This window comes from Budorcas taxicolor, chromosome 11 (assembly GCF_023091745.1).
Source record: "Budorcas taxicolor isolate Tak-1 chromosome 11, Takin1.1, whole genome shotgun sequence".
In the NCBI taxonomy this organism is placed as follows: Eukaryota; Metazoa; Chordata; class Mammalia; order Artiodactyla; family Bovidae; genus Budorcas; species Budorcas taxicolor.
Window position 1 is genome coordinate 157,283,844 of NC_068920.1, and position 23,840 is coordinate 157,307,683.

A 23,840-nucleotide genomic window follows, 5' to 3' on the forward strand; every position below is an offset into this window, starting at 1 on the left:
CTAAGAACAAAGGACCTGACTCAAATGAATACAGATGATATGATTTCATTTCCATGAAGTTCAAGAGTAAGTAAAACTAGTCTATGGTGATAAAAGTCACAATAGTGCTTACCTTTCAGAGTGTGATTGAGTGTTGACTGGGAAAATGCATGAAGGAACCTTCTAGGATACTGAAAAGGTTCTCTGTCTTGATCAGGTAGTTACAAAAGGTATATGTGCATGCGTGCTCTGTCCTGTCCAACTCTTTGAGACCCCATGTACTGTAGCCCACCAGACTCCCCTGTCCATGAGATTTTCCAGGCAAGGATACTGGAGTGGGTTGCCATGCCCTCCTCCAGGGGATCTTCCTGACCCAGAAATTAGATCCACATCTCTTGCATCTCCTGCATTGGCAGGCAGTTTCTTTACCACTAATGCCAACTTCGAAGCCCACAAGGATATGTGTGTGTGTGTGTGTGTGTGTGTGTGTGTATATATGTACACACACATATATAGACTGCTGCTGCTAAGTCACTTCAGTCGTGTCCGACTCTGTGCGACCCCATAGACGGCAGCCCACCAGGCTCCCCCATCCCTGGGATTCTCCAGGCAAGGGTACTGGAGTGGGGTGCCATTGCCTTCTCCGATATATATATATATTTGAAAATCATTTCACTCTACACTAAAGAGTTGTGCACTTTCCTGTCTATTGCTGCTGCTTATCAGGTATTGGAACTGGTTTTCAGAGTCTTTTTTCTGGGATCCTGAGCAGAGGAATTTTTTTGTTTTCTGCTTAGCCTCCATTTCTTTTGTCAGTTCCTGCATGTTTTCTTGTCTTTACACCTCATAATATGTGCTTTTAACAAGGGGCAGGAAGTGTCTTGCTCTGTGAGACTCACAACTTTTTGGGTGTTGGGTTTTTCCCCAGTTTAGTTTAGTATTCTGTGAAGATGAAAGTTAAATAGGTATCTTTTTGATCATTAAAAAAAGAACTCATGATTGACAGTTTGTACTCAATAGAGGTTTGGGGTATGACACTGGCCAGAGTCCCATCTCTCACTCCCAGGAGCATGCTGCCTCTTGCCTCACCTGCATTATTCCACTCCGCTGGTGCCAACACTCAGAGCTCTAGGAGGCAAGTCTGCAGATTCAGGGCTGCAGAAGGTCTAGAGTTGGAGGACATTTTCTACCCTCTGCCTTTGAACCCCCTTCTCAGAATAATATTTCTTTTATGCTTGAAACAAGATACATGGAATTACAAAGGAAAACAGTTGTATTGAAATAGTTATCAAAATTACTTTTAAACCTAATTATAATACTGTAATATACATGCTTTTCAATGAATACATTAACAAATTCAGCAGCAGATCTCATAACTGTTGTAATTTTGAGCAGGGAATGGCATCAACAGTATTTTGAGATATCTGCACTCACTGGGATGAGTTCTGAAAGTATCTGTGATTTTTCCTTTTTTTTTTTTTTTTGGTGACATGGTTATCAAGCAGAAGGTTATCCTACTTTTATTTTTTGCATATGTTCATTATTGAATGAAATGCTGAATTTTAGTTGAAAGCTAGGGAAAAGAAAGATTTTTTTTTCCCCAACCAAGTTCATGCTCCCTCTGGGTTCTGTTAGAACCCTTGGTATAGAGCATTGATTCTCAATGCCCATAAGAAATCACTGGGGATGCTGAAGAAGCTCTCTGAGCCATGCAAGTGTTGGAGGTTCCAGAGGCTTAAGTGTCCTGGTGACTGAAGAGTCTCCTCTCCAGGCTCTGCTGATGCTTTCTAGGATCCAGGGCCTTGGAACCATGACACCATACCCTGTGGGTCTGACGGTGTAAGGCTAGTTGCCTTAGCTGGACCCCACCGATGTCTGGTCAGATGATGCCTGAGGCTGGCTGCTGGACTCCAGGTGATGTCATAGCTGCCTGCTACACGGTGGCACAGTGAAGAGAGCTGTGGACCAGGAGCACTGCCTGTGGTTTAGGGTTATAAAACGAATAACTGTTGACAATGAATCAGCCAGAGATTCTATGAGGAACAAAATCCAATTATATGCTCTTCTCGAATCACACCAGAAGGTCAAAACTGAGAGGCAACATTTTGGGCAGGTGATCAACATTACTGTCACCAATGAGAAACAGATGGACATCCTGAAATCTGATCCGCTGAGAAGGACAATCCTTGCTTATGTTGTAGTCCAACCAAGCAAGCATCACCTGAATCTAATCATAGAGAAACATCATACAAACCCCAAACGAGGAGTGCTTTATTAAAAAAAAGAAAAATAAGACGTATGTGTGTGCTGCATTCTTCAGAAATGTCAGTGTCATAAACGACAAAGAAAACCTATGGAGAAGTTCCAGATTAAAGGAGTCTAAAGAGACGTGACAATCAAATGAAAGTGCTTCAAGCAACATTGTTGAGTCAATTGACAAAACTGGAGTACAGATGGTAGATTAAAGGATTATATCAAGGCTACATTTACAATTGTTGATAAAGCCATATCGTGGGTTATGTAAAAAGATATTCTTCTTCTTGGGAAATACACATTGAGGTATTTAAGAATAAAGGGCTATTATTTATGCAACTGTCTTAAATGATTCAGAAAAAGTGTGTGTGTGTGTGTGTGTGTGTGTGTGTGTGTGTGTGTGTAGAGGGAGAGAAAGTAGTGAACAAGTGGGTAATTGGGTAAAATATTAGCAGTAGGTAAATGTGGTAAAGGGCAGACAGATGCTTTTTGCACTCTTCTTATTCTTGCAGTTTTTATGTAAGTTTAAAATTATTGCCAAATAGAAAGTTATATATATGGGTGTGGATGTGTGTGTGTGCTCAATTATGCCTGATTTTTTGAAACCCCATGAAATATAGCCTACTAGGCTCCCCTGTCTATGGAATTTTCCAGGCAAGAATACTGGAGTAGGTTGCCATTTCCTACTCCAGGGGATATTTCCTACCCAGAGCTCAAACCCACATCTCTTGTGTCTCCTACATTAGCAAGCGTATTCTTTACCAACTGGCACACCTCGGTGTATGTATATGTATATATATATGTATATATATGTATATGTATATATATGTATATATATATGTGAAATTTTAGCCTACTTTTTACCCCTTGATAGATTAAAAAGGCAAAACATTAAATAGAGCATGAAGAAGATGATGTAATGGTTAAGATTTTTAAAAAGAAAAAATTCTGACATTGGATTTGATTTCTGTTTCAGCTCCACTGCTTATTATCTCTGCCACCTTAGGCAACATACTTAGCCTCTCTAAGCCTCAATTTCCTTGTCTGAAAGTAGGGGGCTAAAATCAACTCTGTTTCATGAGTTGGTGGAGACACTATGGAGGTGATGTACGTAAAGTGTGTGGCCTAGGACCTGGCATGTAGAGCTCTTTTCCGTGAATATCAGTATTTCCAGAACAGTGAGCAAGATAGAAAGCATCCTGACTTACATTATAAAGTAATGTAACCCTGAAGGCATGCCAGAAATACATACAGAAAAGAAACCTATAGATTCATCTAATAAATATGATACATAGCCGTTTAAAAAAATCTAACAGTAACTGTATCAGAAGAATACCTAGAAGGGTGTATTCCAGAAATCTAAGAATGATTCAGTATCAGAAGAGCCATTAGGGTAATTCATTACATTACTGTGATTTTTCCCATTTAACCTATTTGCTTAATCATTGCCCCAAAAAAGCTTTTAATAAAATTCAATATCCATTTCTCAGAAAAGACTCTTTATAAACTTGGAATTGAAGGGAACTTCTGCATGATAAAGAACGTACCACTGACCACAAATGTCTAGTAAATCTCTAGAGACATGTCAGAATGAGAAAAGAATCTGCCAGTAGTCTGGCACATGGTGCAACAGAGATGTCAGTGGAGTTTCAAACTGTACATTCAGTATGATTCCATTTTGGTAAGAAAATGTTGGGAAAAAATTAGAAGGAACTGTATCAAGTCAATCATAATGATTATTTTTGGACAAATTATTCAGATTATTCACTATGTTTATCCACATTTTCCATATCAATTGAGTTACTTGTGATAATTTTTTAAAATGTTACAAAAAATATGAACACAGATAAGATGCCAGGATGTTTTCCAGGTGAAATGTGCCTGTTACAGGGATAACAATCAGAAGGGCCTGCCCCTAGGGGGCACTAGCTTCCAGATATCCTGGAAGCTTCGTACCAGAAAGGAAAAAAACTTTCAATTCAAGTTATATTTAAGTTAGAAGTCGCCTAGCTTACTGGTTCACCTGGTGTTTTTTCCTCCACCCCAAGGACTTCCAGAAAATTTATATGATGTAGGTTTAGACTGGGTGTCTTTTCTAATAAGAACATGTGGTTACAGCCCTGTTCGTAAGCTTTTAACAGTGACTTTTCTGCTTCTTTGGCATCTGGTTCATTGCTACCTTGCTTACTTTCTAAGTCTCTTAATGACATAACTTTGTTCCATTACAGAACGCAACTGCTCTGCCAGGTACTTGGCGAAGGACAGACGTGCACTTAGAGAACCCAGAATACCACACCAGATGGTATTTCAAGTATTTTTTAGGACAAGGTAATTATGCCATTCCAGTGGTTGGGAAGAAAGGATATTCAGAGTGAAAATTAGTGTCAGTGTAATTTCTGGTACCCTGTATATGTGAAACTTATTGGATTAGAGGATACTGAGGTTAGGGCACTTCATTTCAAGGTCAGTTGTAACCTCTATAGATTTGAAGATTCGATTCAGAGTCTCAGCCCTAGCAGATTTTCTCAGTTTTAAATTTGTTACTTATATTTTTAATTTTTTAATTTAAGTTTTTGCCAGTTGTTTTTGTCCCTGGGGAGTTACAGAGGATTAAGTAGTCTGAATAAGTGATTTGCAAGATGAGAAAAATTTGCAGGGCACAAGCAACTTCAGACTTAATAAGGCCTGTCCTCAGTTTGCAGTGGGTCTTGAACACTTGATTCAAGGTAATGAGGAGAGAAACGATTCCCTGAGCTCCAGGGCCAATACAGAACAGAGAGGCATTATGCTATAGGTTCTGGGGACCAGGGTTTCTTTGTTACCTGCCATGTGCCAGGCACTGTGCTCTGGCAAAGGTAGTTATAATCCCTGCCCTCGGGACTACAGACTGATTCCTGGGGCTGGTATTATCCATATAGGACCCTATACCAGTTACTCCCACTTCTCTGAGTCTTAATTTCCTTATCTTTAAAGCAAGGATGTTACTAGTGTATATATATATGCCTAGGAGGTTTGAACAGAAGTGTCAGTGAGGCACAGTAAGCCTGGTGCCTGGCACATACCAAGAACTCTGTCATGAATAGTGGTGTACATTTTGACATGAAGGACTCATGTGATCATACATGGAAAGATGAAAACAGGAGCATGGTTAGCAACAGATGGTAGCGAGAATGGAAGAGTAATCACTATGGCAGGATTAGAAATGAGTTGAAGAAATTGCTTATCAGGCTAACTCATTAATTTATTTTTATTGATTTGTTTGTAGAAGGTGTGATACTTGAGCTATTTAATTGGACCTAAATGATATCTTTTTAAAAATCAGACACTGTATTATTCTAGGTTCATTTATTTGGCAAAACATATTTCTTTATAAAGAAAGAAATGGAGTGAAAGTTGCTATCTTCCCAATTACTTGAAAGCCTTTGCCTGGAGTGGTGAGAACTTGTGAGAAAAGTGGTGCCATCAGTTTGGGTGCCTTCAGTTGCCTCAGCTGGCTTTAATTTCAAGGGAGAGAACAGAGACCAGGGGCAGGGCAGGCTCTGGGGTTGCTGAAGTCAGAGGCTCAGTGATGTCGTCTGTGCTGGCCCTCCTCAGAGCGACAAGATGGTTGCAGTACTTCCAGGCATCACTTCTAGACACCACCATCTCCAAGGGAAAAAGGAAGGCTATCTTCGGCAGTGAGGAAGCCTTTTCAGAAACCCCTTGACACACTTCTTCCCTTGTCTCACTGGCCAGAAGGGGTCACATGTTCATTCCTGAGCCCATCCCTAGCAGGGGGACCTGGAAAGCATGATTAGGATAGAGTCGCCAGGTTCTGTCCTGAGCTGGGCTGAAGATTACCATTCTCTGATCCTGTGGGAAGGGCTGGCTTCCACCTGCAACGCCCACTGCTCCCAGCACCCAGAGGAGCCAGCTGCGTTTTCACATTCTGAATCTGCCTCTTTTCCAGTCCATCAGAACTACATTGGAAACGATGCCGAGAAGAGCCCCTTCTTCCTGTCCGTGACCCTCTCTGACCAAAACAATCAGCGTGTCCCTCAATACCGTGCGATCCTTTGGAGGAAAACAGTGAGTGTCTGACCTGCCCCTGGAGTTTCAGCACCACTCCAGAGTTTAATCAGTGTCGTTGTTGGCTTTTTTCCTACAAGGATTTTTGAGGGGGCCTATTGAGGATTATTCTCAGGAGAAACCTTGCTCTGAGTTTCACAGGAGAGACCTTCATGCTCTGAGTTGAACATCAGCTTTTCCTATGTAAGCCACTAAGCAGACATGTACCTCCCCCTCAGTCTCTGCCCTCTGGGAATACAGGACTGTGTTAACCTTTGCTGTTATGGTACTGAAAGTGATAAGCTGACTCACCGTCAACTAAAATAAATAAAATTTAGTGGAGTATAATACTCTTACACAGGCCCAGTCCCTGGGGGACCCCTGTTTCCACCAGCCAGTCTCAACCGCTGAATCAGCTGTGCTCCTAGGATTTCTTAGAGGCTTAGCTCCTTTCATCAGTATCACGAGGTAGAAAAGCAACCTGAGATTTAACAAATACCTGCTGCGCACGGTGGGCTCTGGACTGAGCTGAAAGCAGACCCTTTCAGCTCAAGGACACAGGTCTTTCTTTAGCACAGGAAGTTTTCCTATGTTCATTAGTGTTGCTTCTTTTCCTGTTCTGATTTTTTTTTCTAGTAATTCTTATATTTGACCTCTGTCTTTCATCTTTTACCTTTTCTGCTTCTCTTGGTCTTTTTTTCTTTGCTTCTCAGCGAAATTTTTAGAGATAATATGGACCCTGGAAAGAGCAAAGCATTGGAGTTAAGCAAAGTAGGGTTAAAAAAAAAACCTCAGTAACAAGTTCATTTGGGTTGGATTTGAGAAGATTTCTCATGCCCTCTGCGCCTCCACTTTCTTCTTTGTAAAGCAGGGAAAGTTCTGGGTTGTAGCTGACAGAATGATGAGTACTAACAAGACTACATTAAGTGAGATCTTGAAAATTTACCCAGTGTCCCAAGTCATCAAATCGTAAACTGGTTAGATGCCTGAAGGTTAAAACATTTTATTCTTGGATTGGTGAGTACAGCATATAATTTTACAAGCAATAAAACAATCCACACTTAGAAAATGTTAGTTCTCTTATTTGGTATTCCCACTTGATGGGTACCTTTGTTGAAATCCAGTATTTAAATAATCACATGCTGATTTTTGTCTCAGCTACATAGGATATCAAAATTGCTATGTAGATCTTTTTAGAAAAGACATAACAGAAACTTAAAAGAACAGCAATTTTTATACACATGTACACATTTTGCACACATGCATACATATAGAGCAATAAAGTAGCAACTTCAAAAAGCCCAAAAAGAATTTCCAGTAACCACTACAAACTGTGGCTAGGAACTTCTTGTGATGATTAAAAATAGTAATAACAGTGAAATCTAACACTTACTGAGCACTTACTATATGCTAGCTAAGTCCTCCAAATACATAGGTTTTATTACAATTTAGGGAGCTTAACCAACATGGCCAAGGCTACATGCCAGTAGGTGGCAGACCAGGCAGAACCCAGGGCCCAGAGCTGTCGTCACTGTGCCCAGTGAATCCTACATGTCATTCTTCGACTCGTGCGGTCACTCTCCCTAGACTGTGAGCTCCATGAAAGGAGGGGACTTAACTGCTTTGTCCTCAGTATCCCTAGCAGCAAGCCCAGTGCCTGGTACATAGGAGGAGCTCAAAAAATATCTGTTGAATATGTTAATGAGATGATTAATGACTAACGAAGTCCAGCTTAACCAGTGTACTCTATTGCTGCTATTTATATAAACATCTATGTTTCAGAAAATTTTAAGCAGGTTTAAGGTAAAAATCTGATATAAAATTAAGTTAGATCTTACTCATGAATTATGTCCTGCAGTTTTGGCCTTACCACTCCCCCCATGCCAGTGCGATTGAGGTCAGTTTCGCCGTCAGCATGGCTGCTCTTGAACCAAATTTGAATGACAGTTTTAGAAGAAAATGCTGGGGAACATGTGCCAGTTTTCCCCAAGAGTGTACATGATCATCTCTTCTCCTTAGCTCCCTGCTGAGAAGTGAGGGTGCCTTCGTCCAAAGCCTCTTATCTTCTGCAGAAAAAGGCTGTTTTCTGTCCTCCTCCACTTACTTATTTTATGCTTGCCTACTACAGTATTCCAGTCTCTTCTGGCTTAAACATTCTCCTTGGATGACTGTCTCTTCTGGACAAATAATCAGCCTTTCGGATTTCTGTCCACTAACCCTGTTCCTCTTGAAAGTGATATTTGGGTACGAGAAGAGAGGGTTTCTGAGACCTCACAGTGGCCGGAGGTCCACCCAGGACCCTCTGGGTTCTTTCTGGTTTCTGTTGTAGAGGAGCAACCTCTGTGATGTAGCTAATCTCTTGACTTTTAGGGGGGTCATTGGAGAGCACCTGTCCGTGAAGTCCTTGTCCTGGCCACTTGCTCCTTGTAGTGAAGTCACCAAATGCATGAACCCTCTGACCTGATCCCAGGTCTCTGCGCCTTCTGAAAGTGCTCCAGCCTCTCGGCCCGGGGCCAGAAGGGGAGGGGCCAGAGCCTTCATCTCCAGTATCTAATCTTGTTGATCAGCCATGCCTGAAGCTACTGAGTTACTGCCCCTCAGGGTGTTCAAACAGGTTATACATGAACATCCTCTGGAAGGCCATGTCTGGGAAGTGAGCACTAGTTCAGGTGCCTCCAGGCCTTACCTTGATGTCCTTTCGGCCTCTCCACCCCACCCCCATCCAGGTCTGTCCCCAGGAGGCAGGCACCCAGGGCCCCAGGGCCTAACCCCTCCACTTGCCTGTCTTCCTTCTTTCTTCCTTCCATCTCCCTTTCAGGAGCCAGGGGTCATGCCACACTGGTGCTGCCTCCGCCTGGAATAAGACTTTCTCAATCCTGTCTTCTTCCCTCAGGAAGTAGCTGTCCCTTCACCTTCTCGCTGGGAAGGTTGCCAGGTTCTGGGGAGGAAGAGTAGGGCACATGCAAGGGAAAGTTTTGCTTATTTTAATTTCTAAAGATAGTGTCTAGATTACCTTATAAGTTGTGTAAGCGCTTGAAGGAAATTAAGACAGAATGATATGGGAGGCTGCCAAAGCAAGCTCCTCCAGGGAGGTCTCCTGAGGAGCTGATGTTCAAGAGACCCAGAGGATGCAAGGGAACTGGCCACGTAGAGAGTTGAGGGAGGGGCGGGGGACAGTCAGAAGGATGGTGAGAGAAGTCAGGGAGGTGGGATTGAGACCTGGGACCACCATGGAATTAGATAGGATGGGCAGAAGGAGCATTCGACCCCCTCTAAGTAGTGCCAGCGCCCAAATCCAGAACTCTTCTCTCAGCCCTGAATCTTGCAGGGCTGGGTAGGTGTTCGCTGCCCACTGCAGAGCAGTGAGGAGCTGAACACTTCAAAGCAGGATGTCAGCATGGGGGTGAGTTACTGAGCCCGTGCTGGCCCAGGACCAGTGCTGGAGGCTGTGGGGAATCCAAAGATGCAGGTGACTCAATGCTCCCTCCCTCTTCCCTTGAGCTCACATTCTCCAGTTTAACAGAAACACAGCTAAATGTATAAACCCTGCTCGAAACTGTCTCACGCATCTCTGGATGTGTTCTTTCCAAACGCAAAGGAAAAAAATGATTCACCCTTGTAACAATTCCATCTGCAGTGTCCTTCTTGACATCACACACACACACCCACACACCCACACACACACACACACACACACACACACACCCACACCCACACACCCAGGCTAGGTAAATGGGTTGATGTTGACACGCATGCACGTATCCTCCTGTGCTCACTTAGTATAGCCGGATATGCACTTGTACTTGACTTTCCCTGTGCGTTTGTTCCACTGAAAACATAGACTGGAAGGTGTTTTTTCTTGGAGAGTGACCCTGGAAAGCCACAAAACAAAGCTGATGGAGAAGAAGAGCTTTACCTCTTTGTCGTGAAGAAAAATAGAGTCACAATCCCACGAGCCCTGGGCTTCACATCTGTGTTGGCAGCTCATGGTGATGTTACCAGCATCCAGGCTGGGCTGAATCCTCCCTCCGTATTCCATGGTGCTGTACGCTTGGTCACTTCAATCATGCCTGACTCTGTGACCCCCGTGGACTGTAGCCCACCAGGCTCCTCTGTCCATGGGATTCTCCAGGCAAGAATATTGGAGTGGGTTGCCATTTCCTCTCCCAGGGGATCTTCTTGACCCACGGATAGAAGCTGTGTCTCCTGCATCTCCTGCACTGGCAGGCAGACTCTTCTAGAGTTAAAAAGGGAATTTTACATGTGGACCACGTCATAATCTCTTTCACTAAATAAACATGTAGTATAAATCCTTTGCAAATTATAAATCTGTTCAGTTCAGTTCAGTTTAGTCACTCAGTCATGTCTGACTCTTTGCGACCCCATGGACTACAGCACGCCAGGCCTCCCTGTCCATCACCAACTCCCGGAGTTTACCCAAACTCATGTCCATTGAGTTGGCAATGCCATCTAACCATCTCATCCTCTGTCATCCCCTTCTCCTCCTGCCCTCAGTGTTTCCCAGCATCAGGGTCCTTTCAAATGAGTCAGCTCTTTGCATCAGGTAGCCAAAGTTGAAATTTCAGCTTCAACATCAGTCCTTCCAATGAACACCCAGGACTGATCTCCTTTAGGATGGACTGGTTAGATCTCCTTGCAGTCCAAGGGACTCTGAAGAGTCTTCTCCAACACCACAGTTCAAAAGCATCAATTCTTAGGCACTCAGCTTTCTTCACAGTCCAACTCTCACATCCATACATGACTACTGAAAAATCATAACCTTGACTAGACAGACCTTTGTGGGCAAAGTAATGTCTCTGCTTTTGACTATGCTGTCTAGGTTGGTCATAACTTTCCTTTCAAGGAGTAAGCGTCTTTTAATTTCATGGCTGCAGTCACCATCTGCAGTGATTTTGGAGCCCCAAAAAATAAAGTCTGACACTGTTTCCACTGTTTCCCCATCTATTTCCCATGAAGTGATGGGACCAGATGTCATGATCCTTGTTTTCTGAATGTTGAGCTTTAAGCCAACTTTTTCTCTCTCCTGTTTCACTTTCATCAAGAGTCTCTTTAGTCCTTCACTTTCTGCCATAAGGGTGGTGTCGTCTGCATATCTGAGGTTATTGATATTTCTTCCGGCAATCTTGATTCCAGCTTGTGCTTCTTCCAGCCCAGCGTTTCTCATGAAGTACTCTGCATAGAAGTTAAATAAGCAGGGTGACAATATACAGCCTTGATGTACACCTTTTCCTATTTGGAGCCAGTCTGTTGTTCCATGTCCAGTTCTAACTGTTGCTTCCTGACCTTTATACAGATTTCTCAAGAGGCAAGTCAGGTGGTCTGGTATTCCCATCTCTTTCAGAATTTTCCACAGTTTATTGTGATCCACACAGTCAAAGGCTTTGGCATAGTCAAGAAAGCAGAAATAGATGTTTTTCTGGAACTCTCTTGCTTTTTCGATGATCCAGTGGATGTTGGCAATTTGATCTCTGGTTCCTCTGTCTTTTCTAAAACCAGCTTGAACATCTGGAAGTTCACGGTTCATGTATTTTGAAGCCTGGCTTGGAGAATTTTGAGCATTACTTTGCTAGCGTGTGAGATGAGTGCAACTGTTCGGTAGTTTGAGCATTCTTTGGCATTGCCTTTCTTCGGGGTTGGAATGAAAACTGACCTTTTCCAGTCCTGTGGCCACTGCTGAGTTTTCCAAATGTGCTGGCATATTGAGTGCAGCACTTTCACAGCATCATCTTTCAGGATTTGAAACAGCTCAAATCCTCTACTAGCTCTATCACCCCCACTAGCTTTGTTCGTAGTGATGCTTCCTAAGGCCCTTGACTTCATAGCCCAGGATGTCTGGCTCTAGGTGAGTGATCACACCATCGTGATCATCTGGGTCGTGAAGATCTTTTTTGTACAGTTCTCCTGTGTATTCTTGCCACCTCTTCTTAATATCTTCTGCTTCTGTTAGGTCCATGCCATTTCTGTCCTTTACTGAGCCCATCTTTGCATGAAAATGTTCCCTTGGTATCTCTAATTTTCTTAAAGAGATCGCTAGTCTCTCCCATTCTATTATTTTCCTCTGTTTCTTTGCACTGACTACTGAGGAAGGCTTTCTTATCTCTCTTTGCTATTCTTTGGAATGATGCATTCGAACGGGTATTTCTTTCGTTTTCTCCTTTGCTTTTCACTTCTCTTCTTTTCACAGCTATTTGTAAGGCTTCCCCAGACAGCCATTTTGCTTTTTTGCATTTTTTTTTTCTTGGGGATGATCTTGATCCCTGTCTCCTGTACAATGTCACGAACCTCCATCCATAGTTCATCAGGCACTCTGTCTATCAGATCTAGTCCCTTAAATCTATTTCTCACTTCTACTGTATAATCGTCTGTAGCTATTCCCTGGTGGCTCAGACAGTAAAGCGTCTGCCTGCAATGCGGGAGACCCGGGTTCAATCCCTGGGTTGGGAAGATCCCCTGGAGAAGGAAATGGCAACCCACTCCCGTTCTCTTGCCTAGAAAATTCCATGGATGGAGGAGCCTGGTGGGCTATAGTCCATGGGGTCACAAAGAGTCGGACATGACTGAGCGACTTCACGATGACTGTATAATCATAAGGGATTTGATTTCGGTCATACCTGAGTGGTCTAGTGGTTCTCCCTGCTTTCTTCAATTTAAGTCTGAATTTGGCAATAAGGAGTTCATGATCCGAGCCACACTCAGCTCCTGGTCTTGTTTTTGCTGACTATATAGAACTTCTCCATCTTTGGCTGCAAAGAATATAATCAATCTGATTTCAGTGTTGGCCATCTGTTGATGTCCATGTGTAGAGTCTTCTCTTGTGTTGTTGGAAGGTGGTGTTTTCTATGACCAGTGTGTTCTCTTGGCAAAACTCTATTAGCCTTTGCCCTGCTTCATTCTGTACTCCAAGGCCAAATTTGCCTGTTACTCCAGGTATTTCTTGACTTCATACTTTTGCATTCCAGTCCCCTATAATGAAAAGGACATCTTTTTTGGGTGTTAGTTCTAAAAGATCTTGTAGGTCTTCATAGAACCATTCAACTTCAGCTTCTTCAGCATTACTGGTCGGGACATAGACTTGGATTACCGTGATATTGAATGGTTTGCCTTGGAAACAAGCAGAGATCATTCTGTCATTTTTGAGATTGCATCCAAGTACTGCATTTCAGACTCTTTTGTTGACCAGGATGGCTACTTCATTTCTTCTGAGGGATTCCTGTCTGCAGTAGTAGATATAATGGTCATCTGAGTTAAATTCACCCATGCCAGTCCATTTTAGTTTGTTGATTCCTAGAATGTTAATGTTCACTCTTGCTGTCTCCTGTTTGACTACTTCCAATTTGCCTTGATTCATGGGCCTAACATTCCAGGTTCCTATGCATTATTGCTGTTTACAGCATTGGACCTTGCTTCTATCACCAGCCACATCCACAACTGGGTGTTGTTTTTGCGTTGGCTCCGTCCCTTCATTCTTTCTGGAGTTATTTCTATTTCTCCACTGATCTCCAGTAGCATATTGGGCACCTACTGACCTGGGGAGTTCCTCTTTCAGTGTCCTATCTTTTTGCTTTTTCATACTGTTCATGGGATTCTCAAGGCAAGAATACTGAAGTGATTTGCCATTCCCTTCTCCAGTGGACCACATTTTGTCAGAACTCTCCACAATGACCCATCCGTCTTGGGTGGCCCTACACGGCATGGCTTAGTTTCATTGAGTTAGACAAAGCTGTGGTCCATATGATCAGGTTAACTAGTTTTCTGTGATTGTGGTTTCAGTTTGTCTGCCCTCTGATACCCTCTCTCAGCATGTACTGTCTTACGGGGGTTTCTCTTACCTTGGACGTGGGGTATCTCCTCATGGCCTTCGCTCCTGACCTTGGACGTTGCGTATCTCCTCTCAGTCACTTACTGCTCCAGCGCCATGCAGCCGCCACTTTCGGGAGATTATAAAGAGGCTAGCCTCTTCTGTCCTGGGTGCTTAGATGTGGGACTGAGCCATTCAGGCAAGCCCTCCTTCAGTCCCTTTCCTTCAGCCAGTATTGACTGAGTACTTTCTATGAGATAGTCACAGTGGGTACTCATTCAGAGAGGAGGAAACAGACTTTAAATAAGTAAATACAGAAAAATATCAAAGTATACATTATGAAAACTCAGAAAGAGCCAGGTGATTTCTAGTTTGAAAAGTTTTTGACCTGGAGGAATCATATTTGCATCCTTTTGAACACATAGAGACTGTCTTCTTATTCTGATCTTTGAGGCTGATCCAGTCCTTGGCTCAGAGGCCAAACCCCTTCTCTGGTTTAGGCAGCTTATCTGCTCATCACAATGCCAGAGACACCTGAGAGCAGCAGTCCAGATGCTTAAAGCATAAGTGCCTAGGGGTTGGAAGGATGGGGGGTGTTGTTGAGCCAGTGCTGTTGAGCCTAATTAAGAATTTTTCCAACGCAGGATACATTTATTCATATACATGCTGCTTGAAGAAACGTGAACAAGACTAGACATGGGTTTCTTTTATGTGACGAGGTAAGACTCTTCCAGGGATGGAGATTGCCAAGCTTCTCACTGGTTTGCTGTTTTGACTTTCTAGGGTACTCAGAAAATATGCCTTCCCTACAGCCCCACGAAAACACTTTCTGTGAAGTCCATCTTAAGGTGAGTACGTGTGAGCAGAAACCCAACAGCAGGCTCTCATAAATGGGTTTTATCCTATGAGCATTCTGATGTCAGCTTGTTATTTCCCTGGGCCTTGGCTATATACTAGACATTTTGCTAAGCACTTGGCACACAGTACCTAATTCAGTAGTCACAGTAACCCTGTAGGGCAGGTAGTATACTATTATTCCATTTTATAGATGAGGAAATGGAGGCCTAAGAGGACAAAGCCACAGCTGGTGTGTAGTGGAACTGAGGCTCAAGTCCAGGTCTGGCTGGTTCTGAAATTTGCTGTCAAGCATTTCCGTCCTGCATATGTTGCCCGTTTCTTTCCTGCACCTGTGCAAATACTTTGATTTTTGTGAAGAAAATCAAGAAATATTTTTTCCTTTCATTTTTCTTGTTGGAAATAGAAACTCAGCTGTCAGCAAATGCTTCTCAGAGAAGAACGTGCTTCACCAAACAGAAAGCTAAATGAATGGAAGGAACTGCTCACTGCTCGGCACTCAGCTGCTTCTCGTGCCCCCCACCTTTCCACCTCCCTCTGTTCTTTCCCCCATGTCGGGTGTTAGCCTCCCCTTGGCAATGCGGCCACTCAGATCAGCCTGGTGCTTTGTCACCAGCTAAGATGTTACAGTAACAGTAGCTTCTGTTTGTCAGGCACTGTGCTGAATGTTTTACAAGCATTGTTTTAGGAAATCTTTAAGCTGGCTCTATAAAGTAGATCTATTATTATCACCTATTACCACTACTCTACATAGGAGGAATTGGAGCTTCAGAGAGGTGAAGGGATTTGACAGAGATCTCACAGCTGGTAAACCACAGTGCTTGGATTTAAACCTAGATCCATGTGACTCCAGGGCTTGGGCTGTCAACCACTAATGTCACACACTAGTCCTGTGTGACTCTGAGAGCTTATCCTGGTGGCCTGGTAGTTTAGTTTCTATTCATCTGCAGCCAGGTGGTGGTCGGAAATGGTATTTTCCATGTTCCCACCTATTACTGTTACTTGGCAGCACGTCTGTTACAGTGATGAACCTGACTGTCCATTGGTGATTGCAACTGGCTGATGAAAGGGTCCTGAGATTAACAAGTAAAACATTTGTATCTTGTTTTCAAGCTTGATTTTTGTCTTTGAATTGTAGACCTTCTCCCCTCTGCTGTAGGCCCCCTGGTTTTTCTCCTGGCCAGTCTGAAGCCCTAGCTAAGAATGAATCCATGGAGAGGTTAACCTTTTTGTTGAGCACTGAAGTATCTTGCTGCTTCTAAATCTGAACTTTAAGAGTCATACTTTGAATTATATTGGCCTAAATTTCTGAAAATCCTTTTCTTCTTCTAAAATGGTGTTTCTCCAGCTCCTTTCTTCTGTATATTTAAAGACTGGGGATTTCAATGAATTTTAATTTCATTTAGTTATCTGAGGAGACCTTCACTTTTCGGCCCACCACTCAGCCAGAGCAAGCTGCAGCAAGAAAGTATTTTAAAGTTGCAAAGATTAAAATTTCTACAGTTGCTGCCAATGGAAGAAAAGATTTCCTCTGTTACAATCATCAACTTCAAAACTTAAAAATTAAAATATACATACTATTGGGTCAGAGAAGCTGAGTTCAAATCTTGGCTTTATGACTTAACAGCTTTGTTATCCTTAACTAGTTCTTTAACTACTGAGCCTCAATTTCCTCATCCTTAATGTGAGGATAAAATAGTACTTGCCTCATAGAGGTTGAATGAGATAATCCACATGAAATATTTAGCAGGGTGCCTGGCATATAGTAAATGCTCTGTAAATATAGCTATTATCTTTACCTTTTATTTACAGATATGAGGATTCTTGCTGAAGAGGTCAGGGATCATTTTGTTCAATTACCTTGTTTTGCCCTAGAGGAACTTAGCTCAAGGAAATTCAAGTTGCTTGGTTAAAGCAAAATGTAAAAGAATAATCTTGTTAAGAACAACCTTTTGCCCTTAGTGAGAGAGGAATTACCAAAGGAAGAAAGACATGTCAGGTCATCTTAATTACATTTCATCTTATCATTCATTACTATGTAAATGTCAGTAAATCTCTTTTTTGGTAAATAAAAGTAAGATTCATGGAGATTAGCTAGGGTTGCCTACAGCAGGTGCTCCCCACTTCTCCCTTCTCTCTGTCAGAGTGCTCAGGGCAGCCTCCGAGGTTGGTTACTCAGGTATGTTCCTTCATTGATCGCTCCTTGTTGGCTCCTGCCTTCTTTGGCCCCTCTAGGAATCCAGCTAGGATCTTCTAGGGTATAATACTTAGCTCTTCTGAGGATCTAAGACTGGCTCCACATTATTTAAGTTTCCACCACACTGCAGCTCACTCTGTCCATTCTATTTCAGTGCCATGAATCTGGACAAATTCGAGAAAGGCCCCAGGGAAATTTTTCACCCTGAGATACAAAAGGTAACCCAGAACTTTGTGCTTCATAATTGTATAATGTGGTCACAGTGTTAGAAGTGACAAATTATCAGTGATTCTTAGCCTAGGATCCCAACCAGAATCACCAGTGGTTCTCAACATGAAGAACTTCCCACCTGAGAGTCCAGTGGGAACTAAGATGGAGGCCAGGAGTCTGTTGTTTTCAGAAATTCAGAGGATAGCAGGTGTCCAGAAAGCTGTCCTGTTTTCTTAGGGCTTACTGTTAAAGGAAATCAGTCTGCCTTGGGAGAAAAATGTTTAGTCATAATCAAAATAATGGTCCATCAGAAAAATGGCAACTAGACTTTTGTCTCACAGTTACAATCAATTTCGCTTCTAAATTCTCCCCTTGAAACTCATAAATGCAGCCATCACTAACAGTGTGACAGTTCTGTCTCAGAGCTGAGCTTCAAGGAGCTGGCATGCCAGGCAGGGTGACATGGGAAGAGGCTGGAGAGGCAGCCTGGCTGGGTTCTGTCCAGGAGGCAGCAGGCAGCCAGTAGACTCATCCTGCAGAGGAAAATCTGAAAACGAGATATAGCAACCTTCTGCCTATTTAGGTCATACCTCTATGCCTGTTTTCACCAAAGACACTGTCACACTCTCCCTTTCACTCATGAGCTTCCCTTCCATCCTCTGTGTGTGTGTGTGTGTGTGTGTGCATGCATGCGTGTGTGTAAAACTTACCAGCAGTAGTTGCCCTGTTGTGATCAGGTGTCTGTAGGTTTCCCTTAGGAAGCTTGAGCAACCAGCTTCCAGCATAGGGGAAAGAGTTCTGACAAATCACTGGATCCAAAAAGTACCCAGTAAAAGTAAACTTTAGCTTAAAAATGGAATATTTTGACGTGGAGAAAAGTGGTGTCAGTGACAGTAGATGAAGCTTGGCTTTCACAGAAAGTCAACATAAAATGATCACCATTCATCCTGGACTTAACCTTTTGAACTTCATTTGACAGGACTTGCTGGTCCTTGAAGAACAAGAGGTAAGTAGTGTTGCGAGATGCCGGGTCCTGCTACCCCACCTTGATGTTTGTCAATGAGCTTCCCCTTCACCAGGAACACAGCCTTTCCCCCCGGACACACCTCTCCGTGGATTTGCACAGCGAGTCTCTTATCACTGAAAGACTTGACTGACGTATTTTCTCCGGTGTATTTCAGAATTTTCTGTGCAGCTAGCCATAAAGATAGAGAAACAATCAAGCTGCTTAAATCTGCTTGGAATCATTCAATGTTAATCCCATGGTCAGGATGAGGAATGAGGTTTTCATTTTCATTCAATTAAAGCTAAGGTACTCTGTTAGCACATTCAGAATGCCATATCATGTGCATGTTTCCATTCCCTGTTGTCCCACTTAAAAAAGAATATGTTAGGTTTTACAACTGCATGATTAACGTAGAGAAATATCTGAAATACTATCACTCAACTGTTGAGTAGTTACTCGATGAGAGTGTGTGTACACTGTTCCTGTTGGTAAACGGCGGTATCACCTGTCCAGTCGCTGAGGCCAGACTTGGAAACGTCCTTAATACCTCCTGTCTCTCACACCCCATCTAATCCATCAGCACATTCCGATCACACTGTTTCAAAACATAGCCCTGACTCGCATGCTTCTCAGTGCTTCCACCACCACTCTAGTCCACCAGCCCCACCATCTCCCACCTGGATTCTGCAGAGCCTCCTGCTCTTCTGCCTGCTTCCTCTCTTGTCCTCTGTTCTAGTTTTCATAGAGCATCCAAACATGGTAAGCCATCTGCTCCCTTTGCTCAGAACTCACTGGCTTCCGATCCCACTCAGGTGAAGCCCAAGGTCTTCACTGCAGCCTGCTAGGGCCTGTGTAATAAGGCCATCCTCTGCTCCACCCTTGGCTCCACACTAGCCACGGGCCTCCTGCTTCCACGTCTGCAGGAAGCCTGCTGCTCCCACTGCAGGGATGCTCGTCCCAGACGTCTCCTGGGTCACACCCTCTCTTGATTGGCATCTCTGCTCAGGGAGGACGTCCCGGTCCCTTAACTAAAATATCTCTTACCCACTGCCCTTCTAACTGGTTTGTTGATCTTCTTGACACATGGATTTCATTTATTCAGTTTTTATCTGTTGCCCCCACTAGAACAGGGACTCTTCCATTGTTCTTCCCTGCTGTATCCTCAGAGCCTAGAATAGGACACAGAGTAGATATTTGGTTGGATATGTGAATCGTTCATGGACTGGGTGAATAATGAAATCGTATGATGCCACTGAAAGAAATGAGGTAGATGTTTATTTACTGGCAGGGAAAGATTTCCACAACACAGTACTTACCGAAGAAAAACAACTTGTGGGGCAATACAGTATAATAAGCCTAGTTGTTCCTATAGGCAAAGATTTCTATGTATATTCATTCATTCCTTGATTCAACAAATGTTTACTGACCTCTGACTGTGGGTGTACCGTGTACTATTTGAGGCGCTGGGGATACATTGATGAAGAAGGCAAGGTCCCTTCTTCGTGGAGCTACAGTCGGCTGGGCTGAGACAAACTAAGCAAGAAAATAAACAAACATAAACACAGTCCTACTGACAATTCCAAGAGCTTTGGGGAAAGTAAACAAGGCAGTAACACCGCATAAGGAGTAGCTTTTACCCACTGGCCAAGCAGAGGTTTCTCTGAGGCAGCGACACCTCATGATTCCTGAACATGGCGATGTAAAGTCAAAGAAGGAGGCCGAGCGGCTGCCCCCCGCATTGTTGGCAGGAGTCGCCGTGGGCAGGTTAGTGGAAGTGTCGGGCAGGATGTGGCAGAGAATGGGCAAAAGGAGACATCTCCATTGTAATCTACATATTATCCATGTACAATCATGCTTGTTGCTGAAGAATCCATGAACTCCATGTGTAACTTGTAAAAGGCAAAAGATAAAAGTCATACACATTTCTGGTAAACGTTTGAAAAATGCAGAAATGAACAAAAGATATAAGGAAAATATCACCTAAAATCACAGAGAAAACTAGTATTGGTAGAATATCACATTTTGATATATATTTGTTATATTTTATCTAAGATTAGGGTTATACCATGTATAATTTTTAGGCTTCCCTCATGTCTCAGCAGTAAAGAATCTGCCTGCAGTGCAGGAGCCATTGGAGATGTGAGTTTGATCCTTGGGTCAGGAAGATCCCCTGGAGGAGAGCATGGCAACCCACTCCAGTCTTCTTACCTGAGAGTCCCATGGACAGAGGAGCCTGGAGGGCTACAATCCATAGAGTCACAAAGAATTGGACATGACTGAAGCAACTTAGCACACGTGCATGTACAGTTTTTATGTCTCAAAATTACTAATTCATAAATATTTATTGCACACCCACATAGTACATGCTCCTGCCCTTTGTGACAAACAGTACAGAAATATATCAGTGGAAAACAGGAAGGAGCTTCTCTGGTGGCTCAGATGGTAAAGAATCTGCCTGCAATGCAGGAGAACTGCGTTCAGTCTTGGGTTGGGAAGATCCCCTGGAGAAGGGAATGGTTACCCACTCCAGTGTTCTTGCCAGGAGAATTCCATGAACAGAGGAGCTTGGCAGGCTGCAGTCCATAGGATCACAAAGCGTCAGATACGACTAAGCAAGTAAGAACACACGCACGTCAGCGGGAAACACGAATGCTCCCCCACTTCACCACTTCCACCCTCTCTTGAAGAACCCCTGTTTGCTGTTTGGTTTATTCTCTCATACTTGTCTTTGGACCTGCCAAATTTTGAAAAAGGAGTAGCTCATCTCTTTATTTCTCTTTTTTATTTCCTGACTAAGGGCATATTTGCTAGCAGCAACAAGGGTACTCGTTATAATGTACTTGAAGAGGTGTGACTGGTGATCAGCATCCTTCACAGCCTCCCTGCGAGCTGTGTGGCCAAGGCACTCTTCTTTAATCCCACCCACTTCTTGAATTTATCCCAGTTCCTCCCAATTATAGTGATAATCAGCTGCAAAGATGAGCAGGGAAAAAATGAACAATACTAGTGATGTTTCTGAAAGGTTAGCTATTTGGTAGAGTGTTGTTGGTGTCCTGAAATCCATTGTATAGGGAGCCTCCTCTCCCCCTGGCAAGAGAAAACATGGTGTCCCAGGCAAACAGGCATGGAGGGGTTGACAGACGTGTAGGAACATGTGAAACACAGAAATATGGAGGCATTGCCCAGACAAGAGTAATGAGGAGCTGAGGGTATGCAGTTCTGAATTAAGACATCATATCTTGATTCCAAAACATTCTTTTGGAATCAGTAGGGCTTGTTGTTCAGTCGCTTAGTCATGTCCGACTCTTTGTGACCCCATGGAATGCAGCACACCAGGCTTCCCTGTCCTTCACCAGCTCCCAGAGCTTGCTCAAACTCATGTCCTTTGAGTTGGTGATGCCATCCAACCATCTCGTCTTCTGTCATCCCCATTTCCTCCTTTATTCTTCCCTCTCATACTTCCCTTTCCTCAGAAGAAATATAATTCCTAGCATACTATTAATTCCCCAAAACATGACTATATGTTGGTTTATAATCATGTTGAGTTTTGTCTCATAAAATTTGGAACTTAAAAACGTAAAGTCCCATACAAGTAGGAATTACAAATATGACCTTATCTCTATGGTGAGTATCTGAGCAGGACCGAAGTCCCGAGAAAACCAGTTCCCACGATTCCCTCCACCAGTCACCTCCCTCCAGGAGCCCAGGTATGGTCTTGAGACTTTGCACTCCCAGCCATCCCTCAAGGCCCCCTGCTGCAAGTAGCAGCCAGCCTCATGAAGCACTGATGACAGCAAGTTCAACGCTGCTAAAATGTGACCCGTGATGGTCAGGTAGTCCCAAGTCAAGTGATGCCCTCCTCAAATAGCCCCTCATAAAAGCTATCTCCTCCAGAAATACAGTGCATTCTGTTCAGTGATACCTTGATTTCTGGAGATAGGAGACAACCCTGTTAGTCATTGACATCATTTGGGAAGTCCTGGAAACAAAATTACCTAAACGAGACTCTGTAATTTCAAGTACTTACCAAGACCTTGCAATACCAGTCTTTTGGGAGCCTCCACCTGAAGTGGAGGCTGAAGTGATGCTGAAGCTGAAACTCCAATACTTTGGCCACCTGATACAAAGAACTGACTCACTGGAAAATACCCTGATGCTGGGAAAGATTGAAGGCAGGAGGAGAAGGGGATGACAGAGGATGAGATGGTTGGATGGCATCACCAACTCAATGGACATGAGTTTCAACTCCAGGAGTTGGTGATGAACAGGGAGGCCTGGCGTGCAGCAGTCCATGGGGTTGCAAAGAGTCAGACACGACTGAGTGACTGAACTGAACTGAACTAAACTGAACTTGAAGTGGGCGGGGTCCTCTCAGCAAGGATGCTGGTGCCAATGACAGAGCAGCCCCAGAAAAACTTTCCAAAGCTTCAGCCAGTGATCAGGCAGCAATGGGCCCTATTTCTGCTTGTAACTCTCAGCTTCACTCAACTCAAAACCATCCTGAGAAGACTGTGGCCCTGTGTTGAAAAGAGACTGCATCGCAAGTCGGGACTCCCAACCTCCAGCTCCAGTCATGCCCTCACTTAGTCTCAGGCTTGGGCACATCTCGTCTTCCCTGGGCTTCAGTTGTCCTGTCTGTAAAGTGAAAGTGTGGATTCAGTGGAGCACAGGGCTGTTAGTTCATGGCTCATCGTTTCAGTCATTGACCCAATACTTCTTCCCTTGGCTTACTAGCTATCAGCCCAGCTGGACATGACCCTGAGCTGGTTGCTTCTGCAGGTTGGTTCCTCCAGTCCAGTGATTCTCAGACCGGGGTCCCTGGGCCAGCAGCATCAGCATCACCTGTGGACTTGTCGCAAATACAGATTCTTGGACCTTACCCCAGACCTGTGGGATTGGAGGCCCTGGGTATGGGGCCAGCAATCTTTATTTTAACAAGCCTCCCAGCTGATACTGATGCACGTTCAAGTTTGAGAACCACTGCTTTAATCTCTGTGCTGTTATTCTAAGAAGGTTATCTGTCAGACCCCGAACCACTGTAGGTGCTTGTTAAGGGACCACTGAGAGTGGAAAAGGTGCCAGAGTCATAGAGACATATGATTGCCATCATCATTCCCAAAAACAGAGAGAGAAGAGCTACAAAAAAGATAGAACCCCAAAGTGACAGAGATCCTTGACAAAATCCCAAGAAATTTACCAAAAATAGGTTTATATGGAAGAGGTGGAGGCAACTTGTGGAAAATAAGTTGTATCTGACCACTTGTGTTTCTTTTCTCATTTATTACACACACAGTTGTTCATGAATATTTATTAACCCTCTCCAAAATACCCAGCATGGTAGTGGGCCCTGGAGATTCCACAGAGAGCAAGATATGTACCATCCCTCCTTCATGGGACTGAAGTTCTAGTGGTGCGTGCGTGCTCAGTCGCTTCAGTCACGTCCTACTCTTCACAACTGCCAGGCTTAGACTGCC

At 43.6% G+C, this 23,840-nt stretch overlaps 1 protein-coding gene across 1 annotated transcript in view; it reads left to right on the forward strand.

The window, feature by feature from the left end:
- Positions 1–23,840, forward strand: part of GARNL3 (GTPase activating Rap/RanGAP domain like 3) — a 118,807-nt gene that overhangs the window by 40,969 nt on the left and 53,998 nt on the right. The window contains exons 3-7 of the mRNA XM_052649136.1: positions 4,461–4,560; positions 6,182–6,300; positions 14,882–14,946; positions 17,305–17,368; positions 18,340–18,366. Of these exons, the coding sequence (XP_052505096.1) occupies positions 4,461–4,560; positions 6,182–6,300; positions 14,882–14,946; positions 17,305–17,368; positions 18,340–18,366 (375 nt within the window). The remainder of the gene's footprint in view (positions 1–4,460; positions 4,561–6,181; positions 6,301–14,881; positions 14,947–17,304; positions 17,369–18,339; positions 18,367–23,840) is intronic.